At 33.4% G+C, this 21,337-nt stretch overlaps 4 protein-coding genes and 1 non-coding gene across 6 annotated transcripts; 3 read left to right on the top strand and 2 right to left on the bottom strand.

Moving 5' to 3' along the window:
• Window positions 1-162: 162 nt before the first annotated feature.
• TRNAV-AAC (transfer RNA valine (anticodon AAC)) lies at window positions 163-236 on the bottom strand. Its single transcript has one exon. It is a non-coding gene; the product is annotated as a tRNA-Val (tRNA).
• Window positions 237-365: 129 nt separating this feature from the next.
• On the top strand, window positions 366-4,067 carry LOC129890224 (probable serine/threonine-protein kinase WNK10). 2 transcript variants are annotated; one of them, XM_055965791.1, is made up of 7 exons: window positions 366-866; window positions 1,766-1,803; window positions 1,913-2,140; window positions 2,240-2,460; window positions 2,556-2,713; window positions 2,802-3,195; window positions 3,273-4,067. In XM_055965791.1, exons 1-7 carry the CDS (start codon window positions 768-770, stop codon window positions 3,911-3,913), a joined length of 1,779 nt encoding a protein of 592 aa, XP_055821766.1. In that variant the 5' UTR covers window positions 366-767; the 3' UTR covers window positions 3,914-4,067. The 2 variants fall into 2 exon arrangements, with proteins under 2 accessions (XP_055821766.1, XP_055821767.1); XM_055965792.1 differs by lacking the exon at window positions 1,766-1,803.
• A 2,791-nt stretch (window positions 4,068-6,858) lies between these two features.
• Window positions 6,859-12,420, top strand: LOC129890225 (oligopeptide transporter 7-like). Its single transcript, XM_055965793.1, has 7 exons — window positions 6,859-7,092; window positions 7,307-7,800; window positions 7,884-7,981; window positions 9,441-10,010; window positions 10,601-10,856; window positions 11,120-11,302; window positions 11,695-12,420. The coding sequence occupies exons 1-7, from the start codon at window positions 7,056-7,058 to the stop codon at window positions 12,304-12,306; spliced, it is 2,250 nt and encodes a 749-aa protein (XP_055821768.1). The 5' UTR covers window positions 6,859-7,055; the 3' UTR covers window positions 12,307-12,420.
• Window positions 12,421-13,746: 1,326 nt separating this feature from the next.
• Window positions 13,747-16,115, top strand: LOC129890228 (uncharacterized). The gene is made up of 3 exons (XM_055965795.1): window positions 13,747-14,199; window positions 15,161-15,521; window positions 15,819-16,115. The coding sequence occupies exons 1-3, from the start codon at window positions 13,849-13,851 to the stop codon at window positions 16,019-16,021; spliced, it is 915 nt and encodes a 304-aa protein (XP_055821770.1). The 5' UTR covers window positions 13,747-13,848; the 3' UTR covers window positions 16,022-16,115.
• A 169-nt stretch (window positions 16,116-16,284) lies between these two features.
• Window positions 16,285-20,663, bottom strand: LOC129890227 (uncharacterized). The gene is made up of 6 exons (XM_055965794.1): window positions 20,332-20,663; window positions 18,711-19,011; window positions 17,941-18,099; window positions 17,022-17,317; window positions 16,669-16,782; window positions 16,285-16,565 (listed from the first exon to the last, which is right to left on the bottom strand). The coding sequence occupies exons 1-6, from the start codon at window positions 20,650-20,652 to the stop codon at window positions 16,554-16,556; spliced, it is 1,203 nt and encodes a 400-aa protein (XP_055821769.1). The 5' UTR covers window positions 20,653-20,663; the 3' UTR covers window positions 16,285-16,553.
• Between the last annotated feature and the right edge of the window lie 674 nt (window positions 20,664-21,337).

The following is a 21,337-nucleotide window of genomic DNA, read 5'->3' on the forward strand; positions in this document are numbered from 1 at the left end:
TGGACATAAAATCAAGCGAATTCGGCAAAAAGCTCTACTCGGTGAAATTGATCATGTGTGAAAGTTGACTCTAACACCATTGTCTTAAAGAAAGACCAAGATGTACCAATGAAATTGGTTGAGAAAGAAGCAAACTTGGAAACAAACAAAATGTTACAAAAATGGCTTCGCCCGGGTTCGAACCGGAGACCTTCAGTGTGTTAGACTGACGTGATAACCAACTACACCACGAAACCTTGTTGTTTAAGGTCCCAAAGACAATAAATAATATCAGTTAGTAGTAACGCTTAAGATTGTAATACGTGGCTCATTATACGTTAAATCAACGGCAATTAGCAACTTGATTATCTTAAAAGCAAAAGCTTAGTTGTCAAAATTATTAACCCTTTCTCTTTTTCCAGTTGATTTTCTTTTCTCCATTCCCCTAAATTCTCTATTAACTAATTAGGCTTTCGTAATGAGTTTCTAGGGATTTTGAGATTTAGGGTTTTTTAATTTGTTTGCCCTAATTAGTCTAGCTTAGCTATATGCGTTTCAATACTGGGTTCTTCTTGTTTGAGTGGTTAATTAGTTGAATTTTTCAAATGGGGGTTCTCAATTTTTCTGCTTTAATTTTGCTGAAAGTTGACTTCTTTCAACTCCAATTCCGATTTGGAAGGATTATTGATTCCTATTCAGTCGCCTGTGAAGCATTTTCTGAACCCTTTCTTTGATTTCATTAATTTTCTTCTTATCTAGGTTTAGGTCTTTTGTTTGGGTGTGGAGAGATGAATTCTGCAAGTTCTTGGTTTGAAAAAGTGAAATTGAAAGGTAAATTCGATGAGCCTGAAGTTGTTGAAGTTTCACCAGACGAGAGATACATTCGGGTAATTAATTTTGTTTTCTTTTTCTGGTTTCTCTGTATATTTGCCAAGTTTCTATTTTTGGGATTATTTGATTAACCAACTGAGTCCTGCTTGTTGTACTTTGTTCATTTCATAAGTTAATGCTAGTAAATTGTGGTAGGTTGTATCATTTGATTTGAGAGTGAGGCTTGTTAAAAAGGGCTTATCCCATACAAAGGCTGAGTGTATTGAACCAGGGTGTGGTCTAGTGGTCAATGAAGTGGTTGAGAGCCGTGAGGTCTTATGTTCGTGGAGACAAAAAATACTAGGTGATTCTTCCCATTTGTGGTAGCCTTGGTGGGCAAACAAGATCAGCTAACCTAAAAAAAGGGCAGTAGGCTTAGGCCCCCTTCTTTGAGGGGCCGCATTTTTATTATTGAGTATTATTTATAGAATACTACGTCTCAAGAAAGATTAAATGGATCGACTATAATAAACTTCATTAAAAAAAATTAAAATTTAAGGCCTCCGTTCGGTTTTGGGTTTAGGCCACTAATATGTTTGAGACGCCCCTGTGGACAAAATTACGTGGTACTTGTTGCTTGGACACTGTGGTCATATAAAAACAAACAAAGGGCGAGTGTATTATTATCGTTATGCCTTCTGCTTGCCTTTCTGCAAAGGGTTCTTCAAGCGCCTCTGAAGAGAGTTGAGAGGTTCATGAAGTGTTTACTTTAGGCAGAAAAAACTTCAGAATCTTCATAAAAGGAAGAAAGATTGCCAACTTGTTAATGATAGTAATATTTTTTAAAACTTAAGATTAAATTTTGAGAAATGATTGTGATTGGTTATCGTGTGATATTAATTTCTTTATGTTTCATTTATGTAATTTTGTGGGTTTTGGTGGTATTGTCACCTTCTTTTTGTTTCTCTTCCTCCAGTATAGTGAAATCTTGGGAAGTGGAGCATTTAAGACTGTGTATGGCTCCGACACCCATCTCCTTTTTTTTTCTTGCATTTTAAGTGTTACGTCGTAAGCATTATTCATTTTCAAGCTTTTAGCGATTTTCAAATGTTTTCATATGTAGCTATAAGGCGTTTGACAATATTGATGGAATAGAAGTTGCTTGGAATCAAATTTGCATTGATGATGCTTTGCAGTCGCCTGAATATTTGGAGAGACTATATTCTGAGGTTCATTTGTTGAGAATGTTGAAGAATGAAAACATTATAAAATTATATTCTTCGTGGGTGGACGATGTGAACAAAAGTATTAATATGATCACCGAATTATTTAGTTCAGGGAGCTTAAGGCAGTGAGTACTAAATTTCTTTTATATTTCCCCTTCTTATTTACCTTTCATGCAACCTCCAGATCTTTTTATTCATATATATTTTGCGTTCTGTCCTTTTAGATACCGGAGAAAGCATAAGACAGTTGACACAAAAGCCATTAAACATTGGGCTAGACAAATTCTCCAAGGTTTACATTATCTCCATAGTCACAATCCACCGGTTATACATAGAGACTTGAAGTGCGACAATATATTCATCAATGGAAACCATGGAGAAGTTAAACTTGGAGATCTTGGATTGGCTACAATTATGGAGCAACCTACCGCTCGAAGTGTAATTGGTAGTTATTTGACTTGGACTTGTTGTGTTTGGCTCCATCAAAGCTAATATGTTAACCCCTCTTGCCATATTTTCTTTGTGTTTTCTCTTCGTCAGGTACCCCTGAATTTATGGCCCCTGAGCTATATGATGAAGAATATAATGAACTTGTTGACATTTATTCTTTTGGCATGTGTATCTTGGAGCTAATAACATGTGAATATCCATATAGTGAATGTAGAAATCAAGCACAAATATATAAAAAAGTCACGACGGTGAGTTTTAATTGTTTTAAGCTTCACAACTTATTGCTTTATTTTACTCGAAAATAATTGCTATGCTTAAGAAAATATTTGATTTCAGGGAATAAAGCCAGCATCTTTAGCGAAAGTAACAGATGCTCATGTAAAGCAATTTGTGGAGAAATGTTTGGCCCCAGTATCAGTAAGATTGAGTGCGGCTGAACTTTTGGAAGACCCATTTCTTTCATCTGAAAGCTTGAACAAAAACCTATGTGATCATTTGCAGTCCTCAAATTTTGTGCCTGAAGCACAAAGCATGCCAAAGTCGATTTTCATGGATGTAGACCTTGCACAGAAGTTACAAAGTGACATGTCCATTGAAAGCAAGACTGGATCTCCTTATTTTTCTAATGTAGATTTCGTGAGACGAAATGAGAGAAACGAATTTAGGTTACAAGGTGACAAGCATGATGATCGTTCAATTGCATTTTCACTGCGAATTGCTGAGTTGACTGGTATTTGGTCATTCTTATAGAATAATACATGGGGTATTTGCAAGCAAACATATGACTCTTTTCTCTGTTCTTAACAGGTCGGATCAGGCATGTGCACTTTGTATTCTGTATTGATGTTGACACTGTGATGTCAATAGCTAGTGAGATGGCAGAGGAGCTTGAGTTGTTGAACGACGATGTGGCAACAATAGCTGAATTGATTGCCGACTTCATTTTCAAACTCTCAGCAAGCCAGAAATATTCTTTTGGGAGTTCCGCTCCAGTGAATAACTCATCCAATGATTCAACTTTGATAATAGAAGATCATATTATTGGTGAAGGCATTACATCTTTGAATCAAAGGAGGACATCAACCTCAGATGTGGAGTATGACAACGTTTTAAGATCTCTTGGCAATGAGTTAGATAACATCAAGGGCCCTAAAATCCATACTCTAAGCAACAATAAGGGTAGTCTTGGTGATGCTGTAATGAGTGATTGTACCAAAAATTCAGGGATCTCCTTTGATAGCTTGCAGAATGTCATATCTAATGATTTGAGTTCTAACTCTCTTATCGACGGGGCAAATGACAAAACTCAATTGCAGGATCTAAAATTGGAACTTGATGCCATCAATATGCAGTATCAACAATCTTGTCGTGAACTCTCGATAATGAGAGAGGAGGCAATTGAAAATGCTAGAAAGAAGTGGATTGGTAAAAAGAATATATGTACATAGCTTAGCTTGTTCCTTGCTATTAATAGAAGTTCCATTTCATTTTAGAGGAACTGTTTGTTATGTATTTTGGTTTTATTTCTTTCTTTATCAAACTACCTAGCAGTGTTAATGATATGAATTGTTTGTATACATGCTCCTAGTTGAGCCTCTGAAAGCAGAGTGTTTCCTTTTGACTTGTGAGTTAATTTCTTGTGCTCCCACCCCAAATCCCCCATTCCGAACTTGACATAGCAAAATTGCTATATATGTATGAGTACACTAAATATTTGATATTAGATATATTGATGAAATAGATATGGGATATACCGGATGAAATGATATCAGATATATTGAATGAAATTGATTTTGGATACTCATGAAATTGATATTGGATATACATATACATAAAATTTGTGATACTCAAATACATTATGAGATATAGATACATAGGGAGAGAGGCAGGCGAGAGTGTCGATGTATCCCGGATACATGTGAATCATATTTGGATACAATATATCCAGAACAATTACACCTAATTTGACCTGCATGTATTCGAGATACATGTATCTGAACCAGTCAGATACATGTATTTAGCGAACAAAAAATGGTACAAATGATAATTTGATAAACAACTATGTTTGGACGTAATTACAAGCTAAACTAGCGAGATTTGTATTGTTTATTCTTAAACAATACCGTCTTTAAAAATAGAATAAAAAGAAAAGCGTGTCTACACGCAAATGAAGAACAAGAAATATTGGACATTTAATCGACTTTTCCACACCTTAAAGCTTAAGTGACGATAAAATTATACCTAATTAATTGCCCATGTGAATGCATTTCAAGTCTTAATTAGCACATGATTGAGATTGCAATAAGTTAGACATTATTAATATATGATGAATCTAATTCTTATTATAGATCATAGAAAAGAAAATTCATTTAGTGGATCCATCTAATTTGGAATTGATACATAGTTGATTGACTAATACTCTATTGAATAGTCATAAATTTATTCTTTCGAACACAAACATATGACTCTTCTTTGCACTCAAGATGTGTTTTATTTTTCCTTTTTTCTTGTTCTTACAAGTCCTTGTGAAATATATGTATGTAATCGACAAATAGCCACGAATAGCCTAGTTTTTGTTCGTGTTGTTAAAATTTCAGGATATTATCATGAATTTTATATGTGAATTTTGAAATTATATGATATGTTTATTTTCAAATTGTAGGATTGAAAAATGAAAAGTGGCTAGTTCTTTGAGTATACACATTTCCTTGTTATGATTAATGTTTCAATTAATTTTGAAACAAATTCATCCGGTAAAGTTTTGAAAAAAATTCAAAAATACATGAATGTGAATTGTAACATATATCTTTGTTTTAATTTTACTTTATAGTTTTTTTTGGAAGATGCATGTTTTCTTTTTCAATTCATGAACCTATAATAAATATAATTTAATTAATTTTTTTTCTCTTTCAAAACTTTTGCCCTATAAATAGAGTTTCTTTTGTTTGAAAAGATAAGCACTCAAAAATATACTTTCTCTTGAAAAATATTTGTGAGACATTAATCAAAAGATGAAATCACCGATTCAAAAATAGAAGAGCAACATTGTTGCTTGTTTGAATCTCAAAGATAGAGTTGTTATTTATTCTTCCGTTTGCTAGTGGAAGAGACTCCAACTATCTTAAAAAAAAAGTATTAACGTGCCTCTAAGCCAAGGAAGTTTTATTTTGGATTCCTTGTACTTTTATCATTGTAGTTCTAATATTCCTAATATTGAAATACTACTCCAATATCTCTATGTTCGTTAAGTCAATTCGACTTTTGTCTGTAAACATATAATATATCGTTTTAAGAAGTTTTATTTAGGTCGTCGTTTTCACTTATAGATTCACGTCACAAAATAAAACAAAATACAAGTTGCTTAAGTTATTATGATGGACCACATCAGTCATAATCACATGCATATATAGACGGCGGATAATTAAAAGCGGATTCGTAATTTAAATTAAATTAATTTAATTTTAAAAATTTTTAGTATTAAATTCATTATATTATCAAAATTATGAATTATGTTGAAGAATTATGACGTGGCACAACTTGATCCAAAAATACAGTATCCTTGAATCTGTTATCTCTTTCACAACTTTTTACTTTTGGTTGTCTAAAAAAACGTTACTTTCATGCATCTTTTCATTTCAAAGAAAAGATAGGAAGGACTGCTCGTGTACTATCTATTTATTACACCATCAACGTAGTTTATTACTTCGTTCATCGATATTATTCGATTTAATATAAAGTTTTTTTTTAAAAAAATATTTTTAAAATTTATGATCTAAATAAATTTTAGACATTGCACAGCTATAATTAATTTTATTTAGTAAAAGAATGAATTTTAATATAGAAAAATGATGATTTTTTTCGGACAGACAAAAAAGAAAAACATATCACATAAATGAAATAGAAAAATATGCTTTTTGATTTTTTTTATTGAGTGTTTGATACTCATTTTATGATCTGACTAATAGTGATTTCAATCTCAAGGTTTAAACCTGAATCTTTAAACTATTTGTAAAGATGGATAGAAACTTGATATCCAACTACAACCTTTTGATGATTGCAATTTACTATGTTATAAAAAGTTGTTCGTTCCTATTTTCTTAGTTACTACTAATTAATTATGTATTATTATCTCTAACTACTTTTACTTTGCTTTTGTACTGTTGGGATCGTTTGGTATGGAGTTGGGATAAATAAGTTATCTCCACCATATAAATGAAATAACTTATCTCATTATTCTAATATAAATTATGATATAAATAGTTCTGAGATTAATTAATGCCGCTAACCAAACTAACGATAAAAAAAAAATCCAGCTATTTTACTAACTTTTCTGCTATGTTGTTAGGTAGAAAGATTCTTCCACGTTTAAATGCAAGCATAAGGTTCTAATCATGAATCTAATCTACCATTTCCCATTGGCTCTTCTCTCTCCAATATTTTCCTTTGTACTATTCAAAATTTCACCTAATCCAAAAATATAGGAAGGAAAAAAAAAAGATTCTCCCACATTTAAATGCAAATATATAGGTAGTGGTAATAATTCATCTTGTATCACTTTGTCAAACACAAAAAAAGAAACAAATTCAACCAATGGAAGAATCTGCATCTGAAATCAAGACTCCTCTTTGTAAGAATCTTTCTCTTTCTCCAACTCAATTCGATTGTGTGTTGCTCGAATCCTTCAGAAATATCCTAAAAACAAAAAACAAATCATTTTTTAAAGGATCTGACACATAGTGCCATATCTTCCAAAACCAAGTTGTGTACATTTCTCTGAAGGATCCGAATATTAACATAGGTGTATTTCAAATCCAAAACTGAAAACTATCTATGTTTTGCAGTATCCAATGTTGATCATGGCATTGCATCAAGCTCGAATTTCAAAGTCAACAACGACGATGAAGACGAAAATTCACCGATTAAACAAGTTGCTCTTACAGTTACAACAACTGATGATCCTTCATTACCAGTTCTCACTTTTCGAATGTGGTTTTTAGGCACACTTTCTTGTGTTCTGTTATCATTTTTGAACCAATTTTTTTGGTACAGAACAGAGCCACTGACAATAACAGCAATTTCAGCACAAATTGCTGTGGTTCCTTTGGGTCAACTCATGGCTGCAAAGATAACAAAAAGGGTATTTTTTCAAGGGTCAAAATGGGAATTCACTTTAAATCCAGGTCCTTTTAATGTCAAAGAACATGTCCTCATAACCATTTTTGCAAACTCTGGTGCTGGAACTGTTTATGCTATTCATGTTGTCACTGCTGTTAAAGTCTTTTATAAGAAAGACATTACCTTCTTCGTTTCTCTTATTGTTATCATCACAACACAGGTAAAAAAAAGTCATTTCAGTATTTGAATCGACGATGTATATAACTTAAACTGTAATTTGTTGATAAGATGTTTGAATGATAGGTGTTGGGATTTGGATGGGCTGGAATTTTCAGAAAGTATTTGGTTGAGCCAGCAGCCATGTGGTGGCCTTCCAATCTTGTCCAAGTCTCATTATTCAGGCAAGTTTCTTAATCGCAGTATAAAATAATTTTTACACTACTAAATTATTTAAGTAATAACTGAGATAACTGCTTTATATTTTAATAACATACAGGATAACTCATCACATGTAAAATCACTAGCGTAGCTCTGGAGCGGCTCAAGCAGATTAATGACATAAAACCAAAATTAAATAAATGCCTTAAATTTAAATTTATAATAATTTTTATACAATTAATTTCTTCTAATATATTTTTTTCAGTTGACAATACAATTATTTTTATTTTAAATTATCTTTCGTGAGACATAGTACTCTAAATATGTCAAGTTTCCTCTAATAATTCTTTCATTTTATATGAAAACTTTGCCTTTCTACAAATAATTTTCAATATTTATTAAAAATAATAATTTATAATTTATTATTACTGAAAAAATGAGGCCCTCAAATTTGGGGGTCTAAGGCACGCGCCTTTTTTTTTAACACTGTTGAGCCAGCCATGGCGTAGGTAAGCATGTCGAAGGGAGTTTAATCTAATCGATCTTCTTGTCGAAAATTTATACTCCCTATATTTCATATTAAGTAAATTTGTGAGACAGTGCACATACATTAAGAAAAACATTCAAGGACATAATTTGAATCATACTTTCCACTATTGACTTTTATAAAATCATAAATATAATTTTGCAAATAGTCTGATTTATCTCCTAAAAAATATAAAACTTCAATAAATGAAAAGATAAATATGAAAAAAAAAATATCTATCTTGAACTTTAAACAATTCAATTATTTTAAACAATGAAAAAAATTTCAAATATTTATTTAATATGAAACGGAAGAAGTACTATATAATCGAGATAAAAATGATATTTATACAAATATAAATTGTTAAATGTTTTACTCGAGTTAAGTGCATTCACACACGCAACGATTGTTGTTTGTTTTTTGGTAGGTTATGGCTGATAAATATGACAGCGACATTTGGACCCCACACGTTGTTTTTTTGTGAAAATAATATCTTTTGGAATTAGTAAGAAAATAATAATTTTAGAAGATTTTATTATATGGATATTGTATGCAGATTTCATTATGTCAGATATAACTGAAGAGTAATGGACAAAATAGTAATGGATGGATCCTTTTACGTAAAAAAAGATTCATTTACCGACATGTTTTCACGTCCTTAATATAATATTCCGCTCAAGATTAAAATTTTATCCACTTTTCATATAATAGGCACAAATTAGAGAATGTTGCGAACGGAATAGCAGTAAGATTCAAACTCGTAACACTATAATTCAAATTATAACCTTAGGATGACCACAATGTCCTATAGGGGGACTACTCTGTTTCACATGAACATGCTTTTGGTATCTTTGTGCGAATAGCCTGCCAAGTTCACTATTTACTTGTCCAAGACGGTATTCACATCTTATACATAGATTATACATCAGCTAGTTATTTTTAGTTTTCATTTTCAGGGCTTTACACGAGAAAGAAGAACGTCCTAAAGGAGGGCTAACGCGTACTCAGTTCTTCATAGTAGCCTTTATCTGCAGTTTTGCATACTATATTTTCCCTGGCTATCTCTTTTCAATGTTGACATCTTTGTCATGGATATGCTGGATCTTTCCCAAATCAGTGCTAGCCCAACAACTTGGTTCGGGCCTAAAGGGGCTCGGAATTGGAGCTATAGGCCTTGATTGGGCCTCTATTTCGTCATACCTTGGAAGTCCATTAGCTAGCCCATGGTTTGCTACAGCTAATGTTGCTGCTGGATTCATATTTGTTATGTATATTTTGACTCCAATATGTTACTGGCTAGATGTCTTCAAAGCCAAGACATTCCCAATTTTCTCTGATGAAATGTTCACTTCCAATGGCCAAGTTTACAACATATCAAGTATCATTGACTCTAATTTCCATCTTGACATTGCTGCCTACGAGCGACAAGGACATCTTTATCTTAGTACGTTTTTCGCGGTTACTTATGGAGTTGGCTTCGCTGCTCTCAGTGCTACTGTTATGCACGTTCTCTTATTTCACGGAAGGTATGAAACAATGTTTGATTTATTATTTATTGTATTTATCCAGTGTTTCATTGTCTCTTTCAATCCAATTAAACATAAGGGCACAATGGTATTTATAAGTCTTTTAGTCATGTTAGAGATTTATATGCCAGAAGAAAACGTAGTGAACTTCTAGTACTACTTTTTCATTTTGTAGAACATTGGGTTTGGGGCGAGCTCAAATAGAGGATATGGTACACCAACTTGCTTGTAACTGAAGTATAGTTGTAGTTGATGTTGTACTAATTCGACATTCTATATATACTTGTTTAGAGATTGATAACATGTATATATAGGGGCACAATGGGAATATGTTGCCTATACTTGGTCCTATCTATGTTTTTGTAAGTCCTTTAGTCATGTTGGAGATTTATATGCCTGAAGAAAATGTAGTGAACTTCTAGTACTACTTTTTCATTTTATAGAACATTGGATTTGAGATGAGCTTAAATAGAGGATATGGTGCCCCAACTTGCTTGGAACTGAAGCGTGTTTATAGTTGTTGTTGTACTAATTTGACATGCTATACATGAAAAAGGGAAGTTATTCATAATGAGTTTTATCGATTGTAGGGAGATATGGGAGCAGAGCAAATCAAGCTTCAAAGATAAGAAAATGGACATACACACTAGACTAATGAGCAAGTATAACCAAGTGCCTGAGTGGTGGTTTTGGTGCATTCTTGTCGTGAACATTACACTCACTGTTTTTGCTTGTGAATATTACAATGAACAACTTCAGTTACCTTGGTGGGGAGTTATTCTAGCTTGTGTCATTGCCTTTTTCTTTACCCTTCCTATAGGAATCATCACTGCCATTACCAACCAGGTAACAACTATGCTTGAAATTGGACACGAGGCCAATTACTCAAAAGATCAATCAACTATCCGAAATTACCTACTTAAGTCATGTTTCTTTTGTTTGTAACATAAAAGTCACTTAATTATGCTTATAACATGACTTAACTAAATAATTTCGAGTAGTTGAATGAAAATTTGAGTAATGGGCTCAGTTTGACATACAACTATTGTTTTGTGTACAATGCTAATAGTCTAATTTCCATTTGCTTTTTATATTTTTGGACATTGTAGACACCAGGGTTGAATATCATCACGGAATATATCATAGGATACATTTATCCAGGATATCCTGTCGCTAACATGTGCTTCAAGGTTTATGGTTACATTAGTATGACACAAGCTATAACTTTCCTCCAAGACTTCAAGCTTGGCCATTACATGAAAATTCCTCCAAGAACAATGTTTATGGCTCAGGTAAGCTACTTGCTCTGTCGATTTTTCCTTTTAATATAGTAGAATGGATAATTTAGATGATTCATGTAGCCGATCTCTATACTAACTCTGTATTGAGCTTAGTTGATTGATTAATTTTACCCTCATCGTACGTTAACTGTCTTTGTATATGCTTATAGTGGCGGAGCCAGGAATTCATTTATATATATATATTATACGAAAAAAATCATTTTTACCTTATTTTGCATGGTATTATTTTCTCTGCCTCCGCCCCTGAATGCTGACAATCATAGAAAATGGACATTAAGAATTGTAGGAAACCTGAGCTTAGTTGATTAATTAAATTTATTCTCGTTGCACGTTAAGTGTCTGTATATATTCATGCTTACAATAATAAAAAATGGACAATGCAGATAGTAGGTACTCTAATAGCAGGGTTGGTGTATTTGGGAACAGCGTGGTGGTTAATGGAAACGATTCCAGATATATGCAACAAGACATTGTCCAACACGGTGTGGACTTGTCCTTCGGATCATGTGTTCTATGATGCATCAGTGATTTGGGGTTTGATTGCACCAAGAAGGATTTTTGGAGATTTAGGAACTTATGGGATGATGAATTGGTTCTTCTTATTTGGCGCGATAGCACCAGTACTTGTGTGGTTAGCAGCCAGGGCATTCCCTAAGCAAGAATGGATCAAACTCATTAACATGCCAGTGCTAATAGGAGCAACAGGGATGATGCCACCGGCCACGGCTGTGAACTACACTACCTGGATCATCGTAGGGTTCTTATCGGGGTTTGTTGTTTATCGATATAGACCAGATTGGTGGCAACGACATAACTACGTTCTTTCGGGTGCACTTGACGCTGGTTTGGCATTTATGGCAGTACTTATATATTTGTGTTTGGGTTTGGAGAACATAACTGTTAACTGGTGGGGAAATGATCTTGATGGATGTCCTTATGCTTCTTGTCCAACAGCTAGAGGGATTGTTACAGAGGGTTGCCCTGTTGTTTATTGAATTGTGAACAACCACCACAAATTTGCTTGAACCTTTTTTTTAATTTGTGTAAATCATGTTAGACTCATTTTTTAAAACATAATATATATTATCCAATGGTTTATCCATATCAAAGCAGAATTAGCATAATTATTACCGTGAGGATTGAGCTGCCAAAAGAGAAGATTTATGCACTCTGTAGAAAAAGAAAAAGAAGAAAGTATTTTGAAGACAAATGCTCTTGGATGAGTAGTAGGTAGGATAAAATATCCCCACCCCACTCTCATGATCAAAACAGCTAAAGTTAGCTTCCTAAATTCTTTATCCTTGCAGTGCAATCGTGCTTATGTCAGTGTTACTGCCAAAGTGAAAGAAATGACCAAAAAAGTAAAAAGAATGACAAGTTAGACCTGAAGAAAATATACATCTAGCTATTAGCACATCAAAACTAGTCCAGAAGCAATATAGTTTAAAGATATCATTCACATGTGCGTCTTAAACACAAGTTTAAAACACTTGAGAAGAAAGTACTTCACCTTTATTTGACATGAATAAGATTGGATACCATTCTTGATGCAGATACCTAATGTTAAACATCTTTAACCAAGATTCTAACCCCATACTCCTTCATAACCCAAACACCTAAATGAGTTGTCTTATAATCGCAAAAGACAGAAAGATCACTTCATAACTTCCCCAAAAGCAATTCCATCTCTCCTTCTTCATAAGAGGACTTCTCCACCTTTTCCCATTTCTCATTAGCTAAATCAAAAGCAATAATGTTTCTGCCGTTATTCAAATTAGGACCATGCAAATCAGTAATAGAAGTACCTCAATGAAGCTTCCCAGACACAAACTCCCCTAAATAACACAATGTCTCCCCGCAATAGCCATGCCTTTTTTGATAAAGGATGTCTCCTCATTGCAATAATCAACATTAGTCCAAGAATCACTCTTTAGACATATACTTTGATCTCAATGTCATATGATTTGCGAATAACACAATTATAAGAAATAATCACTACCTTATAATCGTCATGGAGCTCATCATATCCAAAACCAAATAATAAAATGGACATTTATTATATCCTCATTAGAAATACTCTGTCTTATATTTTTGTGATCTATTTTTTTTAATTCTCAAGTATTAAGAAGAGTTTAGTGTATCCAGTTATTTTTTTTATTTTTAACTTTTTTTATATTTGGTTTTATTCCGCTTTCAACTACTATACTATTTCATTCCTATCAAATTATCTGTTTTGATTTTTAGAAATAATTTGTTTTAATTAATTGTCATTTTAAAATGACATTAATTTTTTTTATTTTTAAACTTGTTATTGAACACATAAATTTAAATAATTATTCTTAATATAAAAATCAAATAGTATGAAATAGAGTTGGTAAGCTCAAAAGTAAAATGACGATTTATATCCACTGCACATGAGAGAGTAAATATTGAGAAAATTATATCTTGTTACACATTCCAATCAATTTAAAATATAGTAATATTATCTTGTTCTAACAATTTTCATTTTTCAAGAGGATAAGAAGAAAAAGCTGAGTATGAAGACCAACTCAATCTCCTCGTTACTTCCGTACCCAAAGATCGTCGTATTTCCCCCAATTAATTTCTCAAGCACAGCTCCATTTTCACGGCAGGTAAAATTTCTGAGTATAAATTGCAGTAATAGGTCGGAAAATGGTGATTTGAAGGATGCATTGACTGGTATGGTGGACGAAAAAGTAGAACAACTTTTGAAGAGAGAAGAAAACAGGGTTTTACTTGATGGGTTGGAGAAAGCAACGCTGAGAGTAGAAATCGCAAAGAAAGAACTTGCTGAAATTGAAAGACAAGAATTGGAGGCTAAATTGCTAAAGGATTATATCACTCAGCTCGAAATTAGAACTTCCGAGGTTTGTTGAAGAATTAATCTAAATACTTGGTCGATATATAATATATGTATACATGTTAGGAAAAGTAAACAGTGAAATTCGATATTGGCATCGTCTCAGGGAGTAACTTTTCTCCGGCCCTTCCACTAATGGACACAAAAATACTATGTGATTTCGTTACATCTGTCTGACTTGACTTTGATGGACAAAATTATCTGGCACATGTGGTTGGTGGGAGGCGGCATTAGTTATCTCGTATTGTACTAGTCTAGATACATTTATTGAGAGAAATATTCTTTTATATCGACAAGGATAACTATTTGTTCTTAGATTTTTATGCATAGATCGTTCGTACCTAAGTACAAGTTAGGAATCAGTCGTCTTAACTTGCAATTGCTTAACATGGTAAAATCAAGAACGATGATTTGAATTACCTGGGAGCTTTGGAATAGACTGTAAATGTAAATTCTATGATTTTTCAAGACCGTAATATAGTTGGTTGGTTATATGCTCAAAATAACTAATGCATTATCATTAGGGGGACTGTAAACAAACTGCTTACTAAGCTACACCGGGCAAAGGGGATTCTAAAGAGACCTCGGTCCAAATTTACAAAAATCATGTTTTAACACCTTGTATGCCCGTGTCTGATAAAAGTGAGATCTACAGAATGTCTAACTTTAGGGAACCTCTAAGGACCCTTGTCCCCCGGCCCTTGATCATTTTGTAAATAGAGCATAATGAATACAAAGGATTTTTTAGAACTGACATCTATTAATTTGAGATTGGCGCATAGTTGAAAGGATTGATTGACATGTTTTAGCACCTTACAAAAGGAGGGTGTGCCTGGACGTCTTAAGAATGATGTTACATTGTTCTTAGTATTTCAGATGTTCTAAAGATGTTATTAAAGCTTTTCTTGACCAACTGTTGCTATGTCCTCTCCAATAGTTAAGGTACTGATTGGTTAATGCGATTGAAGATTGCAGAATGCCAGAAAGATATTTTAGAAGCAAGATCAATGATTGAAGAAGCTGAGCGTTCCCTCAAAGTTAGTGGTGATGCTAGAAGGAGAGATGCAACTGATGGGGATGTAGTGAATAGAGACGAGGAGAGAGTAGAATCCATAAAAGCAGCTTCACTTTCTGCAATTGTTGGCACGCTTGCAGGACTTCCCATTTTCTTAAGTCGGATCAACAGCAGTTCAGAGTTAATACTCCCTCTGTCAGTCACATTTATTAGTTGTGCTTTGTTTGGTGTAACCTTCCGCTATGCTGTAAGAAGAGACTTGGACAATTTTCAGCTCAAGTCAGGAACATCTGCAGCATTTGGCGTTGTCAAAGGTATTATAAAATCTTGAGAATTTTATAGCATCAAGGGTTCAATATAGCCTACCCCAAAGCGTACATTGGTTAGATCAAGGGTTCAATTAGCCGAGTAATTGATTGGCTAGATCACAGGTTCAATTTGCTGAGAAACAATGTTTTCAAGGTTACTCCTTCGGATGCTACTGATCCACACATATTCAGTTCCATCCAATTTGCTGTCTTGTTATAAATTGAAGTATTCTGGATTTTGACTATACAGTTTATGCGATAATTTGTTTTTTTAAGTAAAGGATTCTATTGCATTCAATACAGGCCTTGCTACACTTGGAGGTGGACCACCATTGGAGTTGGATGCAGCCAGCTTCTGGTCTCATGCGCTTGATGGCGCGGTCTCTGTCTCTGAGAATCTTTTGATCTTTCTTTTTGCTGGAGTTGGCCTGGATTTATGCTTTAAGCTGAGGATTTTGAGCCCTTTTCCCATTGATAGATCAATTTCAGAGACCGATAAAATTTGAATACCTCTTTGCCTATTTATTATTTCTAAGTATATATACATAGAGAGTAAATTAACTTTGTAACAATTGCTCTAAATAGAAGTATACTTGAAAATTCTCTGTTAGCACTATTCACTGCAATTATCCATAAATCGACTAAATTATTGCCAGGTCATTCACAGGAGACTAGTTTTAGAAGGAATAAAGCTGCACTTTGAGTATTTTTCCGTCGTTCAAGTTATCTGGAATAGCTACGATTTGGATGCTTCCACAGACAATCCCTCTATGGCAACAAATGTATTATATGATAGTCTTCAAAAAACGAGTCCAGATGAACGTGCTGCAGCTAAACTCTCGTGGAGGAGAAATCTAAGCTGAACCTTGTAATAATGACTACTTGTTCATGGTATTTACAACATTGAAACAATACAAGTTAAATGACCTATATATCTTCCAATTCCTAAACAGGTTAGAGCATTGAGATTCAAAAAGGGGCAACGCCTAAAGAGTGATAGCTTCAACATATGTCGAGTGTCATCAACTGGAGCCAGTCTCAGTCTAAATCCTGAAAGTACGAAAAATATCTTGTTATTTGAAGAAAAGACAACAATGATCTGTCAGACTAACAAATAAACATTTTGATTTAACCTAAAAGTAGAATTGAGAACCTCATAATCATCCAATCGTAAGCTCACAATAGTTGGGTTCTTAGCAGAAACCTTGGTCCTCTTTGATTCAGCCAAAGCTCTCTCTAAATCAGACTGTGACAATGCTCTTGGTGCCTGTAACAGAGTAGTTACCATGTGTTTTCCTAAGTTAGAACAAAATGCAGAGACATTTGATCTATGACATGCATGCAAACCACCATGTGTGATTTTGCAAGAAAAGCAGATAATAATAATCAAAGAACAAAACAACTAGCGGAAGTGTGTGTCTATATATATATATATATATATATATACTATATATATATATATATATATATATATATATAGAGAGAGAGAGAGAGAGAGAGAGACACCTGCAATTGCTCTCCTTTCTTCTCATCTTGCAAATACTCCCTAAGAGGAATAAAGGCAGCTTGCTTGCAGGCTTCAAGAATGTCTGAACCAGTGTATCCCTCACACAAGCCAGCAAGTCGATCAAAATCAATGTTATCTTCGATTCTCTCACCCTTCAAAACTACCTTCAGTATCTTTGTTCTATCACTAAGAGAAGGTTTTCCAATCTCAAATGCCTGAGAAAATCGTCTAATTATTGCCTCATCAAGGTCACTTGGGCGATTGGTTGCTGCGAGGACCATTACTCTAGCATTCTCTGCAGAGAAGGAAATTCCATTCATTTATCACTCATATGTGGCATGGCGTTCATTAAACAACATATTTATATGTAGTATATCATTCATCAATGACTATTATGTTAGTCAAAATGAATGCTTAACAAAAGAGACTTCCTAAGTTTCTTTAGAACAGATGAGTTTGAGTGGAGAGATCAGATTCAGGGCCACATTTTCTGCAAGCAATTCATACAAAAAGCATGGAGTAAAAAGGGGATGGCATATCAAACCAGGGATAAGTTATAATGTACTAACAGCTAAAGTAAGACATGCTACCAGTGCGGCTAAATATGTCCGTCCTGCAGCATAAAGGTAGTATGTAAACTACAGAAACAGAATTGTATATCAATCAAAGTACAACATTCTTAATTATGTAAGTAGCATACTTTTAAACCACCATGATTGGATGCTACAGAAATATTTCAAACAAAGAAGACACAAATGTGCAAATACAAAGAATGGTTAAATTTCCATGACTAAGGCTAGAATTAGATATGAACTTGAAAACGAAGAGCAGTTGGAAAAAAGAAACTAGTTATTCACAAAACTTCTTAAAATCATCTTTAAGGCAAAATGGAAACCAAATGCAGATTGTTACACTCACGGTCAGTAGTAAAACCATCCCATAAGGCCATGAACTCAGTTTTCATGCCAGTCAGCACTTCATTCTCTGTTGAACGACGCTGGCCCAAAAAACTGTCAACTTCATCAATAAATATTATAGCTGGCTGGAGCTTGTAGGCCAAGCTAAAAACAGCAGCAACTGCCAAAATAAAAAAATGAAGAGGGAAGCAAAAAGAGAAAAACAAAGGTCATATGTTTATTATGGACAATTGGACATTAAAGTTAGTAAATGCCGACATAGTATGAAAATGAACATGCAGTCTAGTCTAGTCCAGATTCTTCTTCTTCCTTCCCACTATAGAATAACAGCAATTGTTAGCAATAGAAAGTCAAACCCTCGTTTCAAAATCACTTATGAAGGAAGATGGCATGTTGCATGCTATAACCCCACTTCTTAAAACCTAACCCCTTCAAAAGCTCCTAAGTTTTTCGGCTTTCTTCCTTTCAATGCTACATGGAACTGTAAAGGCAGATTGGAATAGCTCCTTAATTAAAAACAATAATCAGAAACTAGCAAAAAGAAAAAAAGAGAACATTATTCTAAGCAATATATTTCGTCGAGTATGAGAGCAAAGTTTTTCTTTTATCAAAAACTTAGCAAGCTAAATCATCCCTCAATTTCTTAGTCGTCCAACCAAATAGATCATAGCAATTAATATGGAATTTTCAATAAAAAGACAGAACAAAAGTCCAATTAGACTTCTAATTTACAACAAACTTAGCTATGCAAAGGAAATGTGAAAGACTCACCGAGCTTTTGGGCGTCTCCAAACCACTTGCTCATTAGAGTAGAAACCTTGACATTTATGAACACAGCACCAGACTCTTTCGCAATCGCTTTAGCAAGCATCGTCTTCCCTGTCCCAGGTGGTCCATACAACAGAACCCCTTTCATTGGACCAAGCAATTTCCCATGACAAAACAATTCCGGCCTTCGCAGAGGTAAAATGGCAAGCTGAAACAAAGTTTCCTTAATACCACCCAGCCCCCCAATCGAATCAAACTCCACGTCTATGTGGTCTGGATTCACAACATCCCCAGCTATCATATCCTGCAACAAATTACTCAATAAATGAAAAAAAAAAAAAGGACCAAATCACCCAAGAAAATCAAACCACAAGAAACCATGCCATATATCCTGTAAAATGTTACCAAGAATAACTAGAACGCCTCAATCTCAAGTTAGTCGGGGTCAATGCATGAATCCACACTGTCATCTCACTCTATTTGGACACATTTCATTCCGATAATCCATAATTTTTAGTTCCCTGATACATTTCATTCCGATAGTAACTTCTTGTTTCCTGATACTAGAGACTCCCCAAATATCCTAATACATGCAAAGTTATATAAAGACTAAGGGTACACTAGACCTTATGTAAGCACACCATCGCAAATCTAGTGGTAAGATCTCTCTTGTGATGCGTGGTTATAGGTTCGAACCCCAACACAGATAAAATCCTGGTATTTAAGTGGAGAAGAGTAGAAGGACGGGTCCATAATCCATCAATTTTGGAACTTCCTCAAAAATAAGCACAGTATCACTAGTAAGCCTTAATCTACTCATTTCTATTTAACATTATGATCAAATGACACTACAAACTACTACTGTTTGTGTTGGTGAAATTATAAGATTACAAATTACAATTGAAAAATAAAATGAAGAAATTAACTTCACTTCTTGGCTGAGGCGCGGATATCTCGCTCTCTTTAAGGAGATTCAAGCCCACTGCAGTAAATCATTTCACTGGTCCAGCAGTAGTCCTCTTGACTTGTCCCCTCCAGGATACAACAGCCTTATCACAAAAATGTAACTCAACAAACTCTGGACAAGAGTTGAGTTTAAAGCTCTACACAAATAACACCTCCCTTGAACTAATAAGAACTCTCTTTTTTTTATATAAACTTAACTCTCTCAATTTTTTTTTCTTTTATCTTACATTTCAAAACAAAAAAAACCTCTCTATTTATAGGAGAGAAAATCATACAAAGATGAAAAAATAATAGAATGCCATCATTATCATCATTTAGTGTACCATTATGATTTAGTGCACCATTATGATTTAGTACACCACTTATTAGTGATAATTAGATTAAAAATACATAATAATATGATTTAGTGCACCACTTATTAGTGATAATTAAATTAAAAATACATAATGAAATGATTTAATCTTGTACTAAATAAAGATGATAATGAAAGACATTTTTATGCACTAAAGAAAAAATAATAAAGATACATTAAATGTCATCAATGCAATTGCTAAAATTGCAATTTAATAAAATGTTAAAATGCTCACACTAACAGTTTGTGTTTGGGAATCAAGCTTTTTTCCCCACAAATATGGTGAAAATTAGATGATGCGTATACCTCATAGGGATTGGTGTAAATAAGAGTGCGATCTAAGCGTTTGTAGAGATGTTTGCGGGATTCAATAGCTTTCTTAGAAGCTTCGCGATTCGGGTCGAGATGGCGAAACCCATAAAATAACAAACCCACGCTTAATGCTGCGCTTGCAGCGTACAGTATAAGGTCTTGTATCAGCTTCCCATTACTGCTTCCCGCCATTGATTTACAGACCAAACTTTCTAGGGTTTCTTCTTCTTCTGAGAATATGTAAGATTTAACGAATATAACTAACAAAGCATGGTTCAGGCCAATTGCCTCTGCGTTGAGATTTATTATACTCATCACAGGCTGAATCAAATAAATTAAAATAAATATATATACATATGAAAAGTGCATCTCTTGTATTCATTATTTGGTATTATTATATTCCTCATTTTCTAAAAACTATTTGACTAATACAACCAAATTGCACTAAAAAGGATAATATCTCAAAATAAATCGTCATATAATGTCATAGATGAGGTCTCATTTAAGAACTACTATAAAATATTACAATTTTTTTCATTTTATTTAAATTTTTTGAAGATGAATTTGTGTTAAGTTATAGATTTTGTAAATAATATTTAATTATTTGAATGTGCTTTTTCTATAAAAAAAAATGAAATATAATTCAAATGGGATCTTTTTATAAAAATAAAGAATTTAAGCTAAAATTTGAAAAAGAATAATATAGTTAAAGTGTTAACAAAGTTTTGAATGTTTTTCAAATTTCAAATACAACTTCAAGTTATATTTGTAATTTTCATAATCAAAAGCTGGTTTTTAAATAAAGTGAAATAAAAAAGATTCTCTATTTCTTTGTGTTCATTTGTTTTTCATATTTATTAAAAATAATTACTTACAAATTATATTTATTAGCTTTAAAAAAAGATATAATTTAATTTTCTTTTTCATGTTTATACTACTCTAATAAATGTAAAAATTGTTTAATGTGGTTAAGAAAAAGTAATAGACCATTAAATTGAGA

Source organism: Solanum dulcamara, chromosome 5, assembly GCF_947179165.1.
Source record: "Solanum dulcamara chromosome 5, daSolDulc1.2, whole genome shotgun sequence".
Classification (NCBI taxonomy): domain Eukaryota; kingdom Viridiplantae; phylum Streptophyta; class Magnoliopsida; order Solanales; family Solanaceae; genus Solanum; species Solanum dulcamara.